Genomic DNA, 25,699 nt, shown 5'->3' with positions numbered 1-25,699 from the left:
TTTTCTTTCCCTCCAAAAATGAAGCTCATATCTTTCAATTATTTACAATTCAACTAATTGTCACCGGATTAAGGTATTTCACTTTTTTTTTCGTTTTTTTTTTCGTTCCTCTCCTTGTGGTTGAGTACATGAAGAACCTTGCATTCTTTTACAAATTCAAGAACACGTCCGTTTTTTTTTTTTTTTTTAGTAAATAATTTTTTTCCAAATTCATAATATGAGGGAATGAAGTCACCAATTTTTTCTCCAAAATTATGAGAGAAAATCGATATATTTTTGCCAAAAAAAAACTGTAATGGAGGAAAGTGATCGATGGTGGAAAACATTTGTCGCCACATTAAGGTATTTCACTTTTTTTTTTCATTTTTATTTTATTCTTTTTTCGTTCCTCTTCCTGTGGTTGAGTACATAAGGAACCTTACATTTTTTTACAAATTCAAGAACACATCTGTTTTTTTTTTTTTTTGAGTACATGATTTTTTTTCCAGATTCATAATATTAGGGAAGGAAGTCACCAATTTTTTTCCTAAAATTAAAGGAGAAAATCGATATATTTTTGCCAAAAAAAAAGTGTAATGGAGGGAAGTGATCAATTGTGGAAAACATAAGGGGAAAGAGAGTGTAATTGTAGTGTATCTCTTATTTTAGTTATGGACTAAAAGTGACCATTGTGGACCTCAACATTGTTAAGCTTAGCAACCTCTTAAATGGATAATCAAAAGCTGATGTGTCAACTTTTGGTTATCCATTTTTGATTATGCCACTGTGGATGGCCTTAGTGCCCGTTCCACTAAGAACTTATTTGACTTTTAGGACTTTTTTAATTTTGTTCGTATTTGAATTTTTTTGTATTTGTTTATTTTGCGCCAATTTTTTGTGGATTATTGATTCGATGATATGAATCGAAAAAGTAAAATTTTTTGCTTTTGGCCGCAAAGAATTACTACTGGCTGCGAAGAATTGCTTCTGGCCTCGAAGAATTATTTTTGGCTGCAAAGAATTACTCTTGGCCGCCAAGAATTGCTTCTGGCCACGAGGAATTGCTCTTGGCCGCAAATAATTGTTGGCCGCGAAGAATTGCTCCTAACTACCAAGAATTGCTCATGGCCGCGATAAATTGCTCTTGGCTACGGAAAAATGCTTCTGGCCGCTAAGAATTGCTCCTGACCTCGAAAAATTACCCATGGCCGCAAAAAAAGTCATTTTTTTTTGTGTGCTTAAAGTGGTTATTTTCCAAAATATTTGGGTAAAAGTAAAAAAATTTCTTTTCCGATTTGTCTCATTGAGACAAATCATTAAATCATAAAACTTTGGCGCAAAACTAAAAAATGCAAAAAAAAGAAGAAAGAATAAGCATAAAGTGTGCATTTTAAAAAAAAATTAAGCGGAACGGGGCTGCCCTTCTGGAATCTTAGCTAAGAAATTACGAATACATAATGGAATTGAAACATAAAACTTCTGGATTCTTAGCTAAGAAAAATTACGAATACATAATGGAATTGAAACATAAAACTGAGAACCCTCTCTAGTAAAAATGGAAACATTTGCCAAGGTATCAGCACATTTGTTTGCCTCTCGATATATATGTCCCATCTTCTTCTCATAAAGCTTGTCCACAAGGAACCTGCGTCAGACTCTATTTCCAGCTTTGTTAATATTGCAATTGATAGCCATAGATAAACCCTCGCGGATGGCCGTAATTCGACGGCTAGATTGGAATTACTCTGATTTTTCAACGGAATCCTGCAATCTAGAGACCTTGTTGATCTTTGATTAACCCTCAGATGGTTGTAGAATGGCCTGTATCGCTCTTGAAATTAAGCTCAATCGCTCTTCCACGGTTCATACCATATAAATGCAGAAGTTGTACTCGGTCTGAAAAAAATGAAGAATTTGTAAAAATAAATTGGTGCGGTATGATGCATACGAGTCCAAATGAATTGAACGACTTACGAAGGACTTACATGAACTTATACGGACCGCAAATGCCTGTATGGAATTTAAGAAACCGTAACGTGTGAATTTCTTGATTGGGTAATCTAGTCATAATTCAAAATGGTGCCACACAATGACACAATTATGTTCAGAAATCGAAAGTGTCCTTTTAAATTTGTGTTTCTAAACCTTTTGTCTATCCCATCTCTGCTCTAACTGACTATAACTGTACCTTCTCTATCTTCTAAATTTTATAATCAAATGAGAAATTATTTAAACTTTCTTGTGGTATAACGTGGAGTTATTTACGTGCTACTCTAACCATTTAAATAACAACAAATTACGCAATAGAAACATTATCATTCGTTTTTACTAGGGGTTGAAAGACGAGAATTAATTCACATTACGTGATGACGATCTTTTGTTTGTAGGTCGATACTATGGGAACACTCATTTATTGGCCTAATTAAAGACAGATGGCTCAATCCAATCCAAAAGGGGTATCTGCCACTTTGTCGATAGACCGAATGTGGACGCTGGGGGGGAGAGGCATAATGTTTCTGTATGGTATTATGTTCCCATCTGAAAAATGAGAGCCTTTTTTAGCCACCCCATGCATGTCTTCATCCATAGCAACTACTAGCAATAATTTTTCCTTGATCCATCCCATCACCTGATTTCGATCACTCGCCCTATGCAAAACAAAATTGTCGGCTAAAATACCGAGGTGATAGACGAGCCAAACGAGTCGAGCAGGTGATTGATTAAACTTGACTGAGCAGGTGATGATTAAACTTGACTTGAAAATTTAACAAGTTTTCGAAAACATGTTTGAGCTTAGTTTCTTTACAAATGATCCGATTTCAAATGAGCTTTCAATCAAAGCTAAAACACGAGCTGATCTCAAGTTGCTTGAATTCTTTCCACATTGCAAGTGGAACTTGGCTTGTTCGAGTTTGGTTTGAAATTTTGACGAGCTTCAAAAAATTTATTAATTCAAGTTTAATTCATATTTTTCTGTAACAAATCAATCTTGAACAAGGTTTTTAATGAACGAAGACGATCTCGAACTTCAAATAGCTTTGTTTGTTTAACAGCCCTACAGAAACAGCAAAAATGCAGGGCTCATTTCGAGATCACATATACTTGATCCGAGTCGTTCATTTTTTTCAAAATAAATTTTTTGATTACACTTGTACAAAATCATGTGGCAATTAAACAAAAGTATATACTTAATCGTACCATATAATTTTTAATTCAGAATAAACAGCTCGGGTTATTAACAAATTACAAATATCAGATGGGCAATTTTATATTTTAAAGAACAAGATCAACCCAATTATGTTAATTCGAAAATAAAATACAACGAAACAAAATACTACAATAACAAAATAAGACAACGCAAAGAGAAACTGCATGAAACCATCCGAAATCCGTCAGTCACACTCGTGATGGTGGTCATTTTTATACACTATATCACATATCATAGTACTCTTATTCATAGTGTTATGGTTCAAATTCCCATCATCACCTTCTGAAGCCTGAACAGCCTTGGAAAAATGGCCCACCCGTCCTTCATTCCCAAGCCACCAGCTTCCCTCCTCTCATCCCCCTCCTCCTCCTGCTTCCTCCTCGTCCTCCTCAGCCTCTCCACCGTAGCCCTCTACACCCTCCACCGCCACCACCACCACTTACAACCCACAACAAAAACAACTTCCAAAACTGCCCTCCACTACCGAACCACATTCCTCTCTCTCTCTACCAATTCCACCCTCTCCGCCTACCTCCGCCGCCTCACCCTCCACCCCCATCTCGCCGGCACCCCCCTCTCTCTCCAGACCGCCCAGTACGTCCAATCCCACTTCTCCACCCTCGGCCTCCCCACCCACGTGAACGACTACTCCGCCCTCCTCTCCTACCCCACCCTCTCCTCCCTCTCCGCCCGCTTCAAGAACGGAACCACCGAACCCCTTCCCCTGGCAGAACCGGGTTTCGGCCCGGAGAACGACGTCGTTCGGCCTTACCACGCGTACTCCCCCTCGGGGTCGGTTATCGGTTATGCTGTTTTCGTTAACTTCGGGCGGGAGGAGGATTACAAAGCGCTGGAGGCGTTGGGGGTGAGCGTCGGGAGAGCGGTGGTGGTGGCGAGGAGGGGGGAAATGTCGCGCTACGCTGTGGTCGAGAAGGCGGCGGAGAAGGGGGCGGCGGCGGTGCTCATGTACACGGAGGCGACGGCGGAGTTTAACGGCGGAGGGGTGGAGAGGGGGACGGTAATGGGTGGGTTGGGGGACCCGCTGACACCTGGATGGGCGGGGGTTGCAGGTGGGGAGAGGTTAGGGTTGGAGGATAGCGACGTTTTGAGGAGGTTTCCGAAAATACCCTCGATGCCTCTATCGGTTGACACGGCGGAGATCATTCTGAGGTCACTCGAGGGGACCAGGGTGCCCTACGAATGGAGGGGTACTTTGAAGTCCGAAGTAGGCAGTGTCGGACCTGGTCCTACCTTGCTTAACTTCGTTTACCAGGTTATTCTTATTTCTTGGACCACTTCTTTGTACATTTCTTTGTGTTCATTTGGTAGTGGAATTATTGTCGTGTGTACTGCAATTGTATGCGTGTTGTTAAATAGTAACTTCATAATGTTCATTGTAAATCCCGAGTTGGTCCAGTGGTCAAGGCGATTCTGCATTTGCTCCCTCCTAAGATGTCAGGTTTGCCGAGCGTTTAGTTTTGTGCTATCGACTTCTTTGGGTCAGTCCATACAAAGGTTTGCCCTGACTATAATTGGAGCCCCACTAGTGCATGGTGGGATTGGTCCTAGATTAACAGAGGTGCGTTGTTATTTGTAGTTTGATTAAGAGGAGAGGATGCCCGGATTAGGGTTGTAATTGGTACTGTTGAATTGGGTATCTGCTGAATTCCTTTCTAAAATTACAAAAAACGTGGTTCTTGTCCAATTCACAGGCTCGAGAGTTCATTTGGATTTTCAGCCATTCAGTAATAGGGAAGCCTAGCTTGGATCAATTTAGTGAATTTTGTGGGTTGCTTGACTATTGAGTCTTTTGGCACATTTTACTGTATAGTAGGCCTGTTTGTGTTGCCCTGTTTCTGTTTTTTTTTTGATCATCTTGTCCTGTTTCTGTTTGTTAGGGGCCTTAGGGCTTTTTATTGCCTTGGTTCTTTTCGTTTTATCCCTTTTATACATGTCCAGCTTTCATTATCAACAAAAAAAAAAACAAAAAACAAAGAAAGAAAACTTGTCACTTGTTGTTATGAGTTGTCATTATTAGTAGAACCTTTTGGTATTGGTTTTGGTTGTCGGTCAAGGTAATGTGCCTTCTATTGCGTAACATTGCAGGCTGGCAAATGCTGATGCTTTAGATCTTCTTTACTTTCTTTTCTTTGATTTTGGGAGTGGGGTTGGACGGCATTTGTGTATCTTCCTGTGCTAGCATTGTAGAAAGTGTACAATAGATCAAAGTGCTTGGATGAAATCTATGAAGCACAGATACGGATACGGGATACGGATACGACACGATACGGATATGGCGATACGTCAAAACCTAAAAAAATAGGATACGGATACTTCCAAGGATACGACTGTATAAATTATACATTTTTATAATTATTACTCTCCTAGGCATAAAAGTGAAGTCATAAGAAATAAAAGAGTAGTTGAATTGCTAATACCAAGTATGAAGTACATGTCAATCTCAAAAGAGTAGGAACTTATCATCCAAAAGATTAGAATTTTGTAAAAAAGAAAAAAAATACAGGTTAGTAGGCAATAGACTAATCGGTATGCATATAATATACTTCATATATATACACATATATCTATGTACCAGTGTATGTATTAGATATAATTTATTATATAATGTAAACAATAGAAACCCACACCAGTAAAACAGAGAGAACCTTGTGATCAAAGGTTCAAGCGATCTAGGGTAGGAAAATATCGACCGGTTCATGGAATGATCACTCGATGTGCATAATTTCCTAAGTTCTATATTTTTAGTGATGCTATTATTACAATTTTTCCCTTTTAATTTGTACTTGATTCTTTAAAAAAATTCATTTTAACCCCTGCCGTATCCTAAACGTATCCTGGCGTATCCCCCACGTATCCCTCGCGTATCCGAAACGTATCCGAAATAAAAAATATTTAATTTAAATGGGCTTATTTACTTTTTTGGTCCCCAAAATATTTCCGTCGTGTCACTTTGGTCCCCAATATTCCAATTGTAAACATTACATCCCCAACGTATCAATTTTGTGTTTAAATGGTCCCTGGAGGTCACGGAGTTCATTTCCTCTGTCAAAATGAAGGGCAAACTTGGTATTTCACCACCCCATAGCTTTATTTTCTTTTTTGGTCCCCAAAGTATTTCCGCCGTGCCATTTTGGTCCCCAATGTACCAATTGTAAACTTCGTATTTCCCCAGCTACTGCAACACCCCTTCCATCTTATGTTACATGGAGACAGGTGCACATATCGAGTGCAAGTGCATATCTAAGGGTTGGATACCTAAAATTCAAAAATTGGGAATATGTGGATATGGAGCTAGATTTAGACACATGTGCAGAGATACGTTAAATAACTTTTTTTTGAAATATTTTTTTATATTTGTAAATTTCCATAACAAGATAGATAATTTATGTATGAAAAATCCAAAATACATTTTATTCCTTTGTTTTGTCATCAAAGTATAATAAAAGCCCATCAAAAGGCTAATGAAGGCCCATTTATTTTACAGGATTGATATGCCCACCACATTTTTGTCCACCGCATGTCATGTGGGACCCACTTTCGAGCCCCACAAAAATACAGAAAAATAAGTACTTATTTTTTAAAAATGTAATTTCAAACTCAAAAATAATGTGTTTATGTAAATAATTTTTTTAGCAATATAGATTTTGTTTGATAGATCTCATTGAGATCTTTTGAACGATGCAAAAAAAATAAAAACAAAAAATTATTTTTTATTTACATTATTTTTAAATTTAAAAATGTAAAACAAGTTGCTTATTTTTTAAGAAGGTTTGTAGAGCGATGGCCAAAACCCAACTTTACAACCCCAAAGAAATAAAACAAACCCTAAAGCCCGCAAATAAAATAAACCCTAATTGAAAAGGAGGAAAAAAAGCAGCGCAGTAGAAGAACGTCGTTCTACAACGACTGCGGCGACGATTTTTTTTTTGCCAGGTCCCGTACGTATCCCGCACTTGTGTTGTGTCGTGTCGACAGGAGTACTTTGTCAAAACTCGCAGATCTGTGTATCCTAGTCTCCACCACCCCTTACCTCCACATCAATCCTTCCACCACTCCTGACTGGCAATTGGTATAATATTGGTGACCAAAATGGCACGGAAGAAATACTTTGGGGACCAAAGTGGCACGGCGGAAATACTTTGGGGACCAAAAAAAGAAAATAGAGCTATAGGGGTGGTGAAATACCAAATTTGCCCTTCATTTTGACGGAGGGAATGAACAGCGTGACCTCCAGGGACCATTTAAACACAAAATTGATACGTTGGGGATGCAATGTTTACAATTGGAATATTGGGGACCAAAGTGGCACGACGGAAATACTTTAGGGACCAAAAAAGTAAATAAGCCAATTTAAATGCAAGATACTTATTTGCCGTATCCGATACGTATCGGGCGCGTATCCGTATCCCTCTTGTATCCGATACTCGCATGTGACTAGTTTCGGAGTATCCGTGCTTCATAGAATGAAATCTACTGGGCTCACGTATCCGTGTCCGACACGTGTTTGGCACGGGCACGACACGACACTGTCCGGACATGTGTTGTTGAGCACACCGAAAGACGTGTACAATTTTTTTCTTTAATTTTAAATCATATTTTTATACTAGGACATGTTGCGGACACTCTAAGACACGGTGGGTACAGGTTAAGGACACATAGTGGTTAAAGTATAATTTTTAAAACTTGGTCCATAGCCTAAATTTCTATGGATGTTTAGTTCATGGACACTTTTTAAGTGACAGTTGATTTGTATCTCCATAATGTCGACACTGTTTGTGGGTTTTACCTTTGTGTGGTAGAACTAATGTTTCAAATATATGTATGACATCATAGGATACCCCTACAACACAAACATTAATATTTTATTTGACATGTCCACTCTGTCAGTGTTCTAATTTTTGAAAAAATGATGTGTCCTCGTGTTCACATATGTTGTGTCCGTATCTGTGCTTCTTAGGGATGAATAATCATTGGACTTGCAATTTTTTTTTATCCTTTTAAATATTTTGTTTATCCATGCGATTTGTTTTAAAGCCAGATTTGATTTAAAACCATGTGGCTGAGAAGTTATGATGACAATGAACGCTTAACTAAATGGACCTGTTAGAATAGTGATCATATGTGGAGATATGATTGACTATTGGATGATGAAGGGGAGGTAACATCCTGAGTCCGGTTTGGTTAATTTAAACTCAACCCGAAGACATGTTCTGGAGGCTTTATAATAAGTGCCGTCTATTTCAGCCTAAGTATCTTTGTCATTTCAGATTTTGTAAAGAGTGTTTTTGCACACCCTTGTCACTCTTGAACCAATTGCCTTTGAGCACTAAATCTAATAATATATTGGTTCCTCATAACACTTCACAACTTGGTATGACACATTCTCCACTGAGCTGCTTCAAGAGTCTTCTCCAATGACCTCTGAGCAAAATGAGGCCAAAAGGATGGTGATTTGAAGGATGGTCAATACAAGTTGGTTGTAGATGAAAATGTGCTCACACTTCTATTCTTTCTCTTTGCTAATAAAATGGGTGTGCATTCCAAGCAGTTTAAGGTCATCCATAAGATCACCTCTAAACCCAGAGGCTTGTGTTCAACTCCTGCCAGCAACCTTTGTCTTCCCCGATACATGTGGCCTTGTGAGTGGCTTGTGGGTGTTTTGGTTTATACACCTTGCAGGGATAGGTCAAAAGTGACCCTGCCTAATGTGTGCACATAAGAAATTTAGCTTCCTTATGCACCTATTAATTGGTTATCCCATTCTCATGCTTTCTTCTTTGGTTCTCCCTGCAAGTGTCTATGGGTTGTTTATCCCCATTCCCTCCTGCTTTTTTGCGGGTGAAAAAATTGTGGCAACCAATTTTGCATGGACACTTGACATGAAAATTCAAAATAATTGGGGACAAGGACACGCTGTGGGACCTGGCCAAAACATATTTTTCATATGCACACGGAAAATAATAATAATAATAATGGTTTAGCAAAACAAGGCCTATTCAAAGGCCTGTTCTCATAGTGCATTTGTATATAGTATATATGGAGAGAGATGGCATGCCTGTTCTGGTCGCAGCAGTCATCGATAGAGAGAAGATAGTGTCTTCCAGCAAGATTGATGGAGAGAGCGGGGGGTTTCAATCTGATCGAGAGAGAGGGAGGGTCATCAATCAGTTCAATTTGGGGTTTCTATCTGATTATCGATGAACAGCAAAGAGGGATATCCAATGAACATTGTCAGGTCGTGTTTGGTTTTTTGTATATTTGTATTATCTGACATTTTAACCCAAAAGTTTTGTGGTTATACTTGTTCACCGCTTACAAAATTTTAAAAGTTACATATGCAATCCCGTCATGTCCCCATGGGTGCCCCTGCTGAAAAAGTCAATAAAGTTTAATAGACATGCTATGTGGTGTGTCCCCAGCATGCCCGACATGGATGTGGTGACCTCCTAGGTGTGTTGGTGCTTCATAGGCTACAATTTTCTTTGTTGGTGTTTTTTGTCCAACTTAATGTACATGGATTTAGATTGCCATTGTGCATTACTTATTTAAAAAAGAAGAAGATTGCTAGTGTACATCAATTTCTCTTCTTTGTCTACCAATGATCCCCAGGGAGGGATTTGGTTGCCTTGATTCAGTTTTGCTGGAATCAAGGGATACCCTTGTTTGAAGTATAATTATGATAAACAAGTTATTTCAAGAGGAGAGAGAGAAAGGAAAAAGTGTTTGTTGTAAGTAAGATTCTGAAAAGGCTGCTTCCTTTAGTCTTATTCGAAGTATTGTTTGTTTTTGGATTGAATAACATTACTTTGTTTCTTTTCTCTCAGGGTGAGAAAAAGATGGCATCAATCCGTAATGTATTTGCTGTCATAAGAGGATCAGAGGAGCCTGATCGCTTTGTATTGCTTGGCAACCACAGAGATGCGTGGACTTATGGAGCTGTAGACCCCAATAGTGGGACTGCAGCCTTACTTGACATTGCCCGTCGGTATGCTCTTCTCATGCGTTTGGGTTGGAATCCTAGAAGAACAATCATTCTCTGCAGCTGGGACGCAGAGGAGTTTGGGATGGTAGGGAACATTCTATCTCCAGTTGTTACCATTATTGTCGTGGCATTATTGGTAGGATGAGGGAGTCTATATCTAAATCCTCAATCCGGAGGACTGAAAGTTTTGGAAGTTGAGGGAGCAATGGAAGTCTTTGATGACCCTAGCCTATGTGTAAGGAATATCAAGGAAAGGCATTTGATTTAGATGCTAATGTGTAGGGATACAGTATTAGGCTTTTACAGTTTGTTTTTTGTTCGTTGAAAGTAAACATTGTTAGTTGTAGTTGGTGAGGTTTGAACCCCAGTCAAATGAATGGGAGTACATGGTGCCTACCACTTGGCTACCACTCCACTTGTATAAGGCCTTCGTATTGTGCAGAAACCTTGGAGTTTTTCTTTAATTTATTTGCTTCTGTCTTCCTACTTCATAATGCAAGATGAGATGGTGTCACTGTATGTCTAGAAAAAGGGCAATGATAGCTCAACTGATCAATGTTGCAAAAATGTTAAGTGCAAACCTTGCATGATTTCTGCTAATCAGACTAGGCGGAACACCCATTTCTCCCACTGACCCAATAGTGTTGTAGTCCTACGAGAGATTTCCCATTGGGCGGTGATACCACCATGTCCATGTGGTACACCACCATTCTCCCCAATATTTACTGGAAAAGTGGCGGAAAACATTTGAATTGATTACTGACTGCAAGTGGGAATGTATCTCGTTACTGCAGTCACGAGATAAACAATCATTTGAGGTTGGACCCTTTAGAGTTGTATAGGACCTCTTTTTATATTCTTCTTAAAGGTCTACTCACTATTGGTAAACATATCTTCCCAGAGATGTACATTGGTCAATGAAAATTCCACTTGGTATGGTTTTTTCCTGGTAATTCTAACATTTATTAAGTTGTTGATTGTTTTCAGATAGGATCTACTGAATGGGTTGAGCAAAACCTTGTAAACCTGGGCTCTAAAGCTGTAGCCTACCTTAACGTGGATTGTGCAGTTCAAGGGCCTGGTTTCTATGCTACTGCGACTCCTCAGCTAGACAATCTCCTTTTAGAGGTCACAAAGAAGGTAGAGAAGTTGCTATTGAGCACAGTAAGAGAAAAGTATCTAAACTGTTCGCCATTAGAGGAGTCAACATTATTTTCATGGTGCTACCTGATATTTGGCTTGCTTTGTCTCGGTTGTGATTCTTAAATCTTTCTCAGGTTAAAGATCCTGAATCAGAGGGCATGACACTTTACAACAAGTGGAAAACTACTGACAGAGGTGTGGATGTAAGTTCAACAGAATCCCTGGCTTTTGACTGTTTGAAAAGCACATTAAGTGCTACAGAGTTCTAATTTATTACATGGGATGTTCCAATTTCTTTGCTATTATCTCCTCAGGGATCCATGAAGTATTCAGGATCATTTTGTAAGAATTTTCATATTTGAACTTGATGCGATCCTTTTTATTGGACTGCAGATCCTGAGATTCAATGGAGCAGATTCAGATTTTGCACCCTTTTTGCATCATGCCGGGGTTCTGTCTACTGAATTATATTATGGCAGAGGTTCGTGACTCATCCAGTTTAATGTATATACATTTGAACCTCAGCTGGTTAAGCGTGTATAATCAAGTGCAAGGGCAGTTGCTCTCTCTCTCTCTCTCTCTCTCTCTCTCTCTCTCTCTCTCTGTTAAGTACTCACACCTAAGAGCATGGTATTCTTAGCTAAGAACGAATAGAAAGTAGTGTCATGGTTGTGTGCTAAGAAGCACGGACATGTCTCCGGGCCTTTCATATCCTTATCGCTGATGTGTCCGACACGGACATGCTAGGACTCGTTCCCAACACGTGTTTCCACCCCAGTATCTCCAAGAGTAGTAACTATGCATCTCATCACAGGGGAGCAAGCTTCAAATTCCGTTTTCAAACGCCTCTAGAATCACTTGGCTATAGAGGCTAAACTACGTGAGGAGCTCCCCTCCCATCCTGCGGATCTCCCTCTCCATTGCCTATGGTTACGATACGGTGAGGGCACTGAGCATCGGCATTCCCTAAGCCAGGATAATTATAATATTCGATGGAATGATAACAACATTAGATGGATATTTTTGTTCCCTTCAATTCTCTGGAACTAAGAGAAACTACTCTTCTGAAGGATTGTAATCTGGTTATTTTCTCTTCGTCGTTTATTTCCACGCAACATGTAGCTATATCTTGTAAACTTTTGTCAGCTTGGTCATGTGAACCTTACCTGTACAAAATTTGCAAATGAAGTTTTGGCGTTAAGAACTCTTGTCTATTACTTTTAATTTTCGCATGCCAACATCATTTTTTGTATAACTCTTCGCTCTTTTTCAGATTTTCCAGTCTATCATACGTTTTTTGACTCCTATAACTGGATGTTAAATCATGGAGATCCGTTGTTTCAGCGTCATGTGGCGAGTAAGCTTCCTATGTCCTCCAGCTCGTGTTCATAACTCATTTGGTCCCTAAGTGCATGCACATAACCAATATAGACTCTTTTTCATCAAGATGCTGTTATATTGGCCAGCCTATTTCATGTACCGAAGATTATATGGCTTTTTTTCTTTGTATTTTCCTTCAGTTGCTGAAGTCTGGGGACTTCTTGCACTTCACCTGGCTGATGACCCAGTTCTACCTTTAAATTACCTCTCTTATGCAGCTCAATTGCAGGTACAATTATTGTCTTGGCCTCGGTATCCCCTCAACATCACCCTCTCCCACAAAAATAAATAATAAATAAATAAACTCAAGTCTGCCCACTATTCCATAGGATGATATTATGCTGGATACTTACCTGAGCTCTTTGAAGTGGTGGTGCCAATTAGATTAATTCTTGAAATGCTAAAGTCAGTAACTGTGATAAAATGATTCTGTCAGTAATATTCGGGCATTCTTGTTCAACAAATTACCCTTTTGTCAATAATATTTAGCCATTCTTGCCATGGATAATGTGTCGACATTAAACATAAACATCCATTTTCCGTTGGAATTACTCTTTTTGAGTGTGTGTGATCCTTGATTTTTCTGTCAAGGATAAAGGAAAAACAAGAGAGAGCTCTATGTTTGATGAAATTTTAAGATGGTGGATACTTCATAATATAGGTCACCAATTACAAAAAAATAAAATAATAATGTTCTTATTCAAATTTTGTTGCCTTAATGACAAATGTTTTAATGATTCTTTAAATTATTTTCTATGGCAGGAGTATACAAATGTCTTGAGTAACTTGTTGGAAGGGAGTGTCTCTCTACATCCTATAACAGCATCCATCCAGGAATTTGTTGTTGCAGCCAAAGAAGCTGAGGAGGAGGCAAAGGTTAGATACCAAATTTTATGCTAGAACTATAGCAGAAAGGGAAACTACTCTTTGGTATCGAGTTTTAGGAAATTTATACCAGGCAGAAAAGTTCCTAGGAAAGAAACATGCACATGGGACAAGAACATGTATACCATGCAATCTATACATGCAGATGAGGCAGTTTTTCAAAAACATGTGAGCAATCTGGACAAATTTATCATAATACTAATATGAAAGTGGGATTTGATTTGTATGTTTTTATGTCAGAAAAGCTCTCCTAGACTCCTGGTGAAGTCTACAAATTGTCATAACTACTCCAAGAGTAAAATTTAGGCCGCCCAAATAATCAATGTCCAATATTAGCAAAACTAGATGCAGGGTGCACCTTAACGATACATGCCAAAACTCCAACTATGTCTCGTGTGTGTCTAAGAGATAGACACGTTTAAATTAAAACATAACTTAACATAACACACATGGATGTGAGTCTGACAGGTGTATGTTCAGGAACTCTTGAAAATAGTTGCAGTCAAAAACTTGTTTCCAAAAGTGTCCCTAACAGTGTGTGTAAAATTTGAAGTGGGGCTATAACAAAATGTACTTTCAACCCTAGAAGTCTAACGCTATATATGCATTTTGCTTCAGTTACTGCTTGATGCCTTCTTATTTACACGGATATTTTATTTTACTTGAACTGAAGAAACTGAGAGCGCAAGAGGCTCCAGGCAGTACTTCGGAGTTGAAGAAGCGCATGTTGAATGATCGGTTGATGTTTGCTGAAAGAGGCTTCTTGGATGCTGAAGGGCTTCACGGCAGGGAGTGGTTTAAGCATCTGGTAAGGATTCGTGTGAGGTACGCTAAGGGCTCATTTGTTTCACTAAGGACGTTGAGTAATCTTGTTGGACTAAGAATGATGGATAACTACCGTTTTGGATATGCTGTTGTTCTGTGGGATATAAAATCAAACGGATTTTGTCATATGACTGCGAAAGTTCCGATCGAACACAGTATTTACGGTCCCCTTGAATATAAAGTCCAATCCGACTCACAAATTTTGGTCAAACATTTTATCGAAAATTACTAGTAACAAAGAATAAACAGAGAGTGCATGTACAGATTATTTTAGCTCCGCTCAAGTTTCATTATGTTATGTAAATTGACCATTCAAAATCATTCCAGTAGCTGTGCTAATAAATCGCTTTCATATGCCTTGATGGAATCGAATGCAGGTTTATGGGCCCCCGGGTGATCATGATGGCAAATTGGTTTTCTTCCCAGGAATAGCTGACGCTGTTTCGCGGTCCAGAAAAATGAACCAGACAGAAGGGGATGCGGCGATTCAGCATGAGATTTGGAGGGTTGCCAGGGCCATTCAAAGAGCTGCCTATGCTTTGAAAGGCGGACTCACCTAAAACTATCTAAGGGTCTCTCCCCCACACACAACCGGTGTACAGAGAGAGACGGGCGTGTGTATGGCAAAATTATTACTTGCTTGCTCCTGGGGCTTTTTCCAGATAATATGTGTGGGCTTCACGACCAAATTTGTGGCGGTGCTCCAGGAGCACTGAATAATCACTGTGTATGCATCCCCCTCCCCACCATAACTTTTTTGGTAAAATATAGTAGTTAGCTTTGGTTCTTCGTTAAGCTTGGATTTTGGAAGTTGGTATTTTCAGGCAATTGTAAAGTGGGCATTTAACCTTACTAACTTTTGTTAAAATAAATTTTTTTGAATTTTTTTTATGTGATCCGTTAAAGGGTGGGAAGGGGCATTCTCCCCTAGGCGTGACCATAGGAATACCCGACCTACTGTGGAATGTCCGGTTCAAGCCATAACCACTACCGTGAGGGCAGGTGGTCACCACAACACTATCTAGGTATTAGATGGATAAGGACCATCTGCGCGAAATCTGTCAAAGTCCCACGAGGCGAGGAGGAACAAATTCTTGCGTGACAGGGTGCTTTTGGGTTGGAAAAACTTCGTGTATATGGATTACAAGTTAGATTTGTGCCTAATATATATTCCTGCAATCTCCAAAGATCTTTACGAATGATGGTAGAATTTGATATTAATTCACAAAGGAATGTCGGTAAACAATACAGAGAAAATTCTATTTTTCCTTGCGCCCTTCTTTCCCCTCCTTTTGATTCTTATTGTCGCATCACAGTCGGCGATGATTGCGAGTTCACAATCACAGTCATCGCTGATTGGAGAGAGAGAGAGGCGAAATTTGATTGTGGAAAGGGAAACTAAACTATCCCATAAATCATGCTAGATTTGATTTTTTTGAAAGAGTACCGTGATTAGATTAGTTCCATTAAAAATTAGTATGATCCAATATTAGTTCCATTAAAAATAATGCAAAACTTCTAATACCAATAGTGTGCTAAAATTAGTTCCATTAAAAATATCAACAAAACCGTCAAAATAAAGACCAATGTTGATTATATTTACTAAGATTCAGAAATTCATAATTTAATTCTTTCTTGGTACGAATAATTTAAGCTTTTTTATTTAATAGTACATGATTGTATTTTGTAGTGAAATGATTTGAAAAGTTAAAGACGGAGATAGAGTTGTTCGAACAGAAAGGATATTGACGCATATTTTAGTCTGAGTTTCTTTGGGTGTTTTTGAGCTTTTTTTGTTTTGTCTGTGTTTGAATTTTTTTTAAAATTTTAATTTTGCGTCAATTTTTTTGAGCTTAAAATTGGTCCTCATTCAAAATATTTGGGTAAAAGTAAATTTTTTTTTTACTTTTCCGATTCGTCCGGAAAGTAAAAAAAAAATTGGCGCAAAATGAACAAGCGCCAAAAAAAGTTAAATAAGGACCAAAATGTTAACTTTTAGAAAAAGTTAAGCGGAACGGAGAGAGACGTACTTGTGGGTATAGATCTCTTTTGGATCCGTTTTGGGTTTCAAAAACATGGTCGGAGTTGCTTATTTTGTTTAAAATACTTTGTGTTAGAATCCCTGTAAAAAAATGAAGTTGGATGTTTCATAAACATTCTTACTGATATCTGATTACGCTGATTTTTGTTAAGAACCCTAAACAAAATGAGTGGCTCGGATTACTCTTTTTGGACCCGAAACAGTTCCAAAACAGATTTGTAGAATAAAAAATAGGAGCATTTTGAATATAAAAAAGGAATTGATTTCTACACTTCCCCCTTTAGCCATCCACAATTTTTTTTTTGGTTTTTATTCATTTGAATTTACTATTTCGCCCTTTAATACACATCTCCACACATTCAAGGGCAAAAATAGTTTGATCGTTCATTTTGAAGAATTGAGTTGGAAAATGAAAAAAGTGGGCAAAAATAGTTTGATCGTTCATTTTGTAGAATTGAGTTGGAAAAAAATTGCTATATCGCGTCAGGTAGGGGTCGAACCTACGACCTTCTGCTTAGGAAACAGACGCTCTATCCACTGAGCTACAGACGCATCCAGTTGTTAGACCGCTGCTCAAAAAACAATATATAGTATATTAATTCGTTTTCTTCTTTCCTAATGATTTCTTCATCTTCCCTCGCGATTTCGGGATTTCAAATCCAGATCGCGCTTTTTTACATTCGATTCAGGCCAGAGCAGAGCTTTCACTGATTCGCACGCACAGATTTTGAATTCCACAGAGAGAGAGAGAGAGAGAGAGAGAGAGAGATGGATGATGCAATTGGAGTGTTATGCAAAACACTAGCCTCGTTCTGCAACCACCTCCAAAGCAGCTGCGACGCTCTCAAGCAATCCGTCGAACGCCGTCCCATCCCTCTCGGTAACAACCTTCCCTCACGCCTTAACTCACATTATATGCGAGTGCACGAGCGAATATTGAGAGCGCGAACGGAGGGTCCTAGTGACTATAAGCTCACGCCCTAAATCACATAACGCGAGCGCGAGTGCGAAATTATCTTTGCAAAAACCATCTGAAACCGATGAAATTTGCGGGGACGAAGATTGAGAGCGCATAACTTGGTTTGAGAACGCGAGCGGAGGGTCGCAGTGACTATAAGCTCACGCCCAGTTTTCTCTTTCCTTTCTCGTATTTCGCTTATTTTTTTTTGTTTGGGTCTCTGAATTTCACATAAAAAACCAAAAAGTGTCTTGACATGGTAGTACTTTTGGTGTAATTTTTGTTTCCAGATTCTGCTTCGACGACATTCGTGCAGTGCCTGAACCGCCGAGTGTGTACCACCAGCAGCGACCTAAACTTGCTCGAGTCCATGTCGTTCGGCACAGTATCGTTTGAGGAGCTGTTGGGTTACTGTAATGAGGTCTATAAGAAGAACCAGAGTGATCTTTCTGAGCTCGAAGACCACCTCAGGGCCTTCGGCTATGCCCCCGGTACATTCTCTCTCTCTTTGTCTATCTCTAACCCTAGCTTCAATTTGCGTCTTCAGGTACTACGATAAGGGCACGCTTAATTGTCGGATTATTTTTAGGAAGGATTGAAAAAGATGGGATTAAGAATGGGGATGGAGGGGACCTAAGAAGCACAGACACAGATAAGGACACGTAGACACGTCATTTCTTCGAAAATTACGGCACAGACATGTTAGGGACACGTCGAATGTAAAAATGTATTTGGAATATATATGTATGTCATCAATTATGAGTCTTATGACAATACTGTGAAGATACAAATCAATGTTCCAAATATAAGTATATATGAACTATACATCTGTGAAAGATCTCGCTTTGGGGCTGGGCTGATTTTTAAAAATTACTTTTTAACCTTTAATGTGTCCTTAGCACGTTCCACAGTTCCAAGAGTGTCACCAACGTGTCCTAGAGTATCATTATCAACAATGTGTCTGAGTACAAGAAATATAATAAAAAATTGGACAAATATGTAGGCATGTCCGACGTGTGTTGGGAGTGTCGTGTCCGTGACCGACACGTGTCGGACACAAATACATGAGGCCCGTAGAGGTGTTCGTGCTTCTCAGGAAGGGGCAAGTGGAATCCACGTGATAATAGAGGGTTACATGATTATCGAGATTAGTTGTATTGTCATTTTTCAGATGGCTCGGTGGGTTAAAGATGATGGGGATTATTTTGATCGGTAGATGAGGAGGGAGATAATCCGGAGAATGGGGACTAGCTAATCCCCCACAGGACATGAGTTACTAAATGGACAAATAGTCCCACCTTATCTAGTTCAGTGGTTAATTTGCGATTCACACAAACATGGGTCTAACAAATAATGGGAAACCCGTGGCCCCTTGTGTTCCCCCAATCCTAATCCTACATTTATAGTCCAGCAAGCAAACGAGCCGAGTTGTTATGGGGTGTGCTTGATGGTACTGTTTGTCTAGCCACGTTCGCTGATTGAACATTGTACACAAGGCTAGGGTATTTCATTATTTCAAACATTATATGTGTAGCCTTGGATCCAAACATTATTTGAAGATGACCTTTCTGTTTTGAGAAGGATTTGAACCAAAATATTTTTTTTTTTTCTGCATTTGTATCATCTGGGCCACCAATATCATAATGGGTAGTTACATGTGTTTTTCGATTTCTTTATGTTCTACATTTGTATCCCTTAATTCGTGTCTTTAGGATTATGCAGATTCCTAATAATAGCACCCGTTGATTGCTGTTTTTGTTTTCTCCCTGTAGAACCTGAGATTGATGAAAAAGATGAGACCTCTGATGATTCATGTGTGCCTCTTGGGTTAGATTGGAAGATGGTTGATGCCGATCCATTGTATCCTTTAATAGCTTTAGTTTCCTCACCCGTCGTGGGTACTGTTGTTGTTGTTGTTGTAGAGCGTGTTTAGTTGCTAAGAATGTTGGAAAAGTGAAAATTTTAATCTAGTTGACTGGTGGATGAGTTTCTCTTTATTCCTTCTATTTGGCGTAGTTGGCTGTTCAGCCTGTTCTTTGCTGCTTTTGTTTTTTTTGCTTTTCAACTTTTGCAAATGTTGCTTTTCAGCGCCCATTTCAGTATCTGATTTAATGGATGAATTTGATTGAATTCTTTTGTGGTGTTGTCAATGAATTGAGTTTAAGTAAACCCATTTGATTAAGAGGACTTATGGACTCTATTTAGTAGTTCGGCCTTTTATTATTTATGTCCTTTTCGAGTTTCAAGCTTTAATAATTGTTTAATTGATTTTGTTGCTCGTAAATCATTTTGTAATATTGTTAAAAGAAGAGATGTCTAGGTGTGTTGTACTTCTTAATCTTGAGATTACTGTTTGATATGGGGATCTTTAGTTCTTCCTAAACACTGTTAGACTGGAGGATTCAATGAGCCTACAGGATCTTGGTCTCTCAGATGTCTGTCTGGCAACTATAGCATCTCAAGGTCAGTAGATGTTAGATTATTATGGGTTTATTTGTAATCAGTTTATTAGTTGTTCTATTGTGTAACTAGTTCATTCTCTAGGACCATAGTGTTATTAGTCTAGTGTGTTGTATAACTATCTCACGATGTTTTGTTTGGTTTGTGATTTGAGTAGTGTTTTTGGATAATGAGTGGAGAGAGATATGCGAGTAATGATTGGAGAGAGAGGTAAAAAATGGAGAGAGATAGAGTGAGAAATGAGAGTAATGATAGAAAAGTAAGAGAGAGAAATGAGAGTAATGAGTGAGTTGAGAAATATTTTTTGAGTAGAGCAGTGAAGTGAACAAGGCGTAATCATTATTATTCTATGAGAAAATAACCCTAATCTTTGGGTTTCCATTCCACGTCTCTCTCTTCCTTTACAATTTCACAGTAGATGATATTTACCATGGCTGTAGCTTTTGTTTAATACTCTTTGACTACAAATTTTAGCCCTGAGTATCAAATGTAAATGGCTCGATTGCTATTTGCACATCATATTAGTGCAGTATACCTTAGGCATGGGTGAACCCACAGTGCAAAATAGCTAGGAATTTTGCAAATAGCGAAAGATGAAAGACTGAACAGATCAGATGACAAATATTCTGTCGGTGGCTATGATATTTCTGTTATGGCTTCAACTATAACGGCAGATTCCATTGAGCCATGTATAACTGAGCCTTAAAATTTCATAATACGAATCAGTAGGAACAGTAATTTTGCAATTCAGTGGCCCAATGGTCTCTCTCTCTCTCTTGCAGCTCATAGTAAGACTGATAGCCCTGATATATCTCCAGAGCTAACAAAGTAAGTTTATTAAATACTTTTTGGTTTCTTTCCCTTTCTTTTCCGCAATTTTACTTTAAACTGAATTATGCTCATTGCATTTGTGCTTCCATTTTATAGCCTTACTGACGAAAAACAATATGGGATGAGGGGACAGTATGGACCTGCTTCAAAGTTCTTGGAAGTGATTGAAGGTATAATATTGTCAGGTTTTGATTGTTCAGGTTGCCTTGACTACGCTGCTTAACCTGTCTATTGTTAAGTGATGTTATTATTCATCATGAAACTAGGTGAGGTGGAGGATGACCTGGAATTAGTTGGAGTGTCCCCATCGGTCATAAAGATATCGAAGAATGATTATGAAAGTCTTCCTTCATATATGAAAACTCTAGCATCATGGGAGGTAAGAAGATTTCCTTTTTGTTTCTTTTGATGTAACTGTTTTGCATATTGCATATGACATTTAGTACTTATTTCCTACGTAGACATCAATTATGTATGGTTGTATGTTGTAAGAGTTAAACCTTGAGACCTAAATGATCCCTGTGAAATTTTGAAGCCATTGATAACCATGCTTTTATGACTTAAATTATATTATTCAGCTTCTTGTGAAAAATTACGTACTGGGCAATGTGAATTTTGGAAAAATTCTTTTGGTGTCAATGTGTCATGCTGGAAATCTGCGATTCCAGACAACATATATCTTATTTGAAATAGTATCTTGTATTGTTTATAGGATTATATTTAGGTATTGTTGTACAGGCTTACCTAGTTAGAACAAGAACAATCTTGGTTTTCAATATCGGGATCAAGAGTATTATGGATATCAATTTAACTGCCTGGCACATTTTTTTTTTTTTTGAAGAGTAACTGAATGGCACATTATGTCAAGATTTTCGACATGGATTTAGGTTAACAGGTACATGCTCCCCGAAAAATAAATGCGGAATGTGTAATTTTGTCTGAGTCGAAGTTTGTACATCACAAAGGTTTGAAAACCCCATATTATTGGAGGGTGTCCATTGGTATATTCTAAAAGTGGCCGTAGAAGCGTGTCTATTAGACCTACTTTCTGTGTCAGACCTTGATAGAAACAAATATTAAGTACCCTCAATGATTGGGGACTAGATGGGTTATGTTATGTTGTTGTATTGTCCTGGTCCTTTCGTGGATGTTACGTTTGGAGCATCACTTTGCAGGATCTGCTTGCAGCTGTCGAGAAGATGAACTCAAGCCTTAGTCAAAGGCAAATAGCAAAGGGACGCAACTTCATCCACCAAGACGAACTTGCATCATTAGGATTGGGTTTGTATCTTAAGTGCTTAGCATTTCTTTCTTTTTGTTTTCGATTTCATTACTTTAGCTAATTAGCTAAGTAGCAAGACACGGACACGAGATAGACACACCAGGACACAACACATTCAGAACGTGTTAGTCATATTTAATTGAAAAACCTGTCATATGTGTCATAAGTGACACAATCTGTTACACGACAATCCTTAAGTATTAGGTCAAATGATGGGGGATCAATACAGGCAGCAGTCTACATTGTTTACTAATAAGCAAGTGGTCTAAGTGATTGACATGCTTGATCCCCTTTTGTCCGAAGCATGTTCAATGCCAAAAATTCTGGGAATTAGTATGATAAGGTTCGAAGCGTATTGGGAGTGTCTGACCAGTGTCACGTTGTGTTGGTGTTGAAGACGCCATGCTACCTTTGTAGAAGAATCTGTTCTTCTTACTTAGTGCATAAGAAAACTGCAATACCAGCTCAAACTTGCTTTGGTGTCCTACTATATTATGGAGGTATATAGTTTCTTTAAAGTGAGATTTCAACTGTGATTGGTGCCGCTTATTGATTGATAACTGCGGTGCTGCTTATTTTCGTGCAGGGCCCAAAGTGAGGTCTTATCTGCTAATGCTCGTCCGCCTGAATTGCTTAGTTGTTGAGACTATTGACGGGCTGGTTTCATACCGCGTACTGTAGACGAGACGCAAAAGCCGACTGGATAGTCAATTCAGTGATATACAAAACAATTAGAATAGTTTCCATTGTTTGTGTCTGACAGGTGAAGCTTGCATAACAATGTTACATGCAGAATAGGTACCAGGTTTTATTCTTTCGCAAACAGTTAGGTGTACCATAGATATAGGAGAAAATCTTATTTACAGAGTTTTCTTGTTTGCGGAGCCTCCATGTATAAGATTTATGGAGCTCAATCTCGGCCGTCCATAAGTATTTTGGATGATTCGGATTAAAAACAATTTGTTAGCGGTAATAGATACCCCATATATTACCAGTCAAAGTTTAAAAATCGATATCATGTGGGACAGGTATGATTAAAGCGTGATTGTTCAACTTAGGAAAATGTTTAAAAGACTTATATTGACACAACGGAATTCATGAGAGACTAGTTAGCGTACTAGTTCAAATGAGATAACAATTTGTCGCAACGAGCAAATTTTGCGCACAAGGAAGAAAGAGAGAAACTCTGTAATATTATTGATAAAAAACTACTAAGTAATAATTGAATAGGTTACAGTCCTCTTTGTAAGACCCTAATTCTAGAAAGGTGAAATTACACAGACACCCCCTCATCTATTTCGTTTGGACACGGACACCTCCTAACCTTTAAAAACGCCCATACACACCCCCTCATCTACTGAAAAGGGAAAAAAACCTTAACGCCATTAACGGAATGAACGAAATGTCAAATATACCCTTGGTGAAATTACACAGACACCCTATCATCTATCTGGTTTGGACACGGACACCCTTTAACCTTTAAAAACGCCCATACACACCCCCTCATCTTCTACCGTTAGCGAAGGAGCACCCTTCCGTTTGAGTATCGTTTGTTGCAAGGCACATGTCAATGCTTTTGCCAAATTTTAGACAACTTATACCCAGTTGCCTTTCGTACCTCATTCCTCATTCTCACATTATATCAGAGATTCCCTCTCTCACTCTGTATCAGATCTCTCTCTCTCCTACGGTAGCCATGGAAGGTGGCAAGTGGTAACAATAGCTATAGTAGCCACCATTGCCACACCAACAACAGATCTAATAGCCGCAGTTAGAGCTACAACTCCAACCAAACCCAAAATTGGGTTGATTCTTATTGCCGTTGTAGAGAAAAAGCCCCCTTGAGGACTTCAAATACTAAATGGATGACAAGCAAATGCAAAACAACAAAAGCCTCAATTTTTAAAGGTTAACGAAGTCACCACTGTACAACACCTTTCAAAAAACCCTACTATTTTCAAACAAAAATCCTAATGTATTCATATATCATATAATATGAACATATACATCTACATTTGCGCCATTTAATAAGAAAATCTAGGATTTTTTTACATATAAAACATACCTTCCAAAGTAGGGTTTGCCACGATCTAGGGTTGGCCACGATTTACAGCTTTTCTACAGTTTACATGATCCGATGTTCTTCGAAACTTAGGTTTTCTTCACGATCTAAGGTTAGCCATGATCTACAATGCAAGTTGAAGAGGGAGAGGAAGAGAGACAGAAGCGCCATGATCGAGTAGGGTGGAGAGAAATTTCTAATCGAGTGAAGTGTGGCGTATGCTTGTTGCTCCATTTCATAACAAAGGGTATATTTGACATTTCGTTCATTCCGTTAACGGCATTGAGGTTTTTTTTCCTTCTCAGAAGATGAGGGGGTGTGTTTGGGCGTTTTTAAAGGTTAGGGGGTGTCCGTGTCCAAACCAGATAGATGAGGGGTGCCTGTGTAATTTCACCAAGGGTATATTTGACATTTCGTTCATTCTGTTAACGGCGTTGAGGTTTTTTTTCCTTTTCAGTAGATGAGGGGGTGTGTATGGGCATTTTTAAAGGTTAGGGGGTGTTCGTGTCCAAACGAGATAGATGAGGGGGTGTTCGTGTAATTTCACCTTCTAAAAATTCTACTGAAAAGAAATCTTCAATAATGCCAAAACAAGCAGCATTAAAGAAAAGATAATTTCTAATTAATTAAAATAAAATCCTAATTCTTGTAAACCAAGAATCTTAATAAAGTTAAAAATTAAAATTAAACCGAATACGAAAAGTTTAATAATTGTAACCTAAAAGAAAATATTTTTAGTAAAAATCTTTATCTAAAACAATAGAAATAAAATAAAGAACCTTTCTAATTTTGTCCTACATAATATATCATCATCAATCGTCATTGCAAGATATTTTTGGTTTAAAAATAGAATCCAATCTAACTTGTCTGCAGTACTTTTGGACTAGGACTATAGAGGATAATTCACGTAATCTCAATAATCCAAATGCTTTTTTAATGGTTTAAATTTGCGAAAAATATCCTACCTATAAGATACTTTTATAGTATAAGTAGGATAACCTTCTGAAACTTCGACCATTAATTATTGTGATAAACATTTGAGATTGAACTGCTCCGGCCCAGATCTTAAAAATATGCTCAATCCTAAAGTGTACAGTTTGAATTGGGCTGGAGTTGGAGGACCGGCATGTGAATGCCCCAATAGTTATAGAACTCAAATTCAGTCCTAATATTTGAAGGCCCAATAACATGGCATAGGCTTGAAACACATTTTGGGCGCAAATCAAAGCCCACAAATACTGGATTAATAAATCCCCTTCATTCTTCGATCAAACCCCCCCCCCTCTCTCCCTCCAGGGCGGCAAATGAAATGAGCCGCTCACTCGCGTGGAGCTCGTTACTCAGCTCGAGCTTAAATTCGAGTTATAGGCTTGCTTATTTAACCGGTTCAGTTTAACACTTAAAAGCTTGATTCGGCTCGTAAAAATTCAACTCGTTTTATAGGCTCAACTCATTTAAAGAGACTTATTAAGTAAATTAGTCGAGTTCGGCTCGTTAAGGGCTCAGCTCGATCACAAATAAGGCGAGCTCAAACTCACAAACGAGACGAGCTCAAGCTCGAGTTTCAAATTTATTTAGTAAACGAGCCGAACTCAAATAACTGTACAAAGTTCGACTGGGCTTGGATCGTTTGTATTCTCCC

At 38.6% G+C, this 25,699-nt stretch overlaps 2 protein-coding genes and 1 non-coding gene across 4 annotated transcripts; 2 read left to right on the top strand and 1 right to left on the bottom strand.

The window, feature by feature from the left end:
• The first annotated feature begins 3,415 nt into the window (after window positions 1–3,415).
• Window positions 3,416–15,305, top strand: LOC131318524 (probable glutamate carboxypeptidase AMP1). Its single transcript, XM_058348359.1, has 10 exons — window positions 3,416–4,460; window positions 10,033–10,275; window positions 11,178–11,330; window positions 11,468–11,536; window positions 11,727–11,814; window positions 12,607–12,690; window positions 12,854–12,942; window positions 13,476–13,589; window positions 14,272–14,406; window positions 14,801–15,305. The coding sequence occupies exons 1-10, from the start codon at window positions 3,495–3,497 to the stop codon at window positions 14,981–14,983; spliced, it is 2,124 nt and encodes a 707-aa protein (XP_058204342.1). The 5' UTR covers window positions 3,416–3,494; the 3' UTR covers window positions 14,984–15,305.
• A 1,638-nt stretch (window positions 15,306–16,943) lies between these two features.
• Window positions 16,944–17,016, bottom strand: TRNAR-CCU (transfer RNA arginine (anticodon CCU)). Its single transcript has one exon. It is a non-coding gene; the product is annotated as a tRNA-Arg (tRNA).
• Window positions 17,017–17,143: 127 nt separating this feature from the next.
• LOC131318523 (uncharacterized) lies at window positions 17,144–23,004 on the top strand. 2 transcript variants are annotated; one of them, XM_058348358.1, is made up of 9 exons: window positions 17,144–17,344; window positions 17,713–17,913; window positions 19,195–19,282; window positions 19,815–19,885; window positions 20,665–20,710; window positions 20,810–20,883; window positions 20,980–21,092; window positions 21,889–21,994; window positions 22,582–23,004. In XM_058348358.1, the coding sequence occupies exons 1-9, from the start codon at window positions 17,233–17,235 to the stop codon at window positions 22,674–22,676; spliced, it is 906 nt and encodes a 301-aa protein (XP_058204341.1). In that variant the 5' UTR covers window positions 17,144–17,232; the 3' UTR covers window positions 22,677–23,004. The 2 variants fall into 2 exon arrangements, with proteins under 2 accessions (XP_058204341.1, XP_058204340.1); XM_058348357.1 differs by having other exon boundaries at window positions 17,150–17,344; window positions 20,810–20,913.
• Window positions 23,005–25,699: the final 2,695 nt, after the last annotated feature.

This window comes from Rhododendron vialii, chromosome 3a (assembly GCF_030253575.1).
Source record: "Rhododendron vialii isolate Sample 1 chromosome 3a, ASM3025357v1".
NCBI lineage: Eukaryota > Viridiplantae > Streptophyta > Magnoliopsida > Ericales > Ericaceae > Rhododendron > Rhododendron vialii.
Note: the sequence above shows the minus strand (reverse complement) of the source record. Positions and strands in the feature narration are given on the sequence as shown.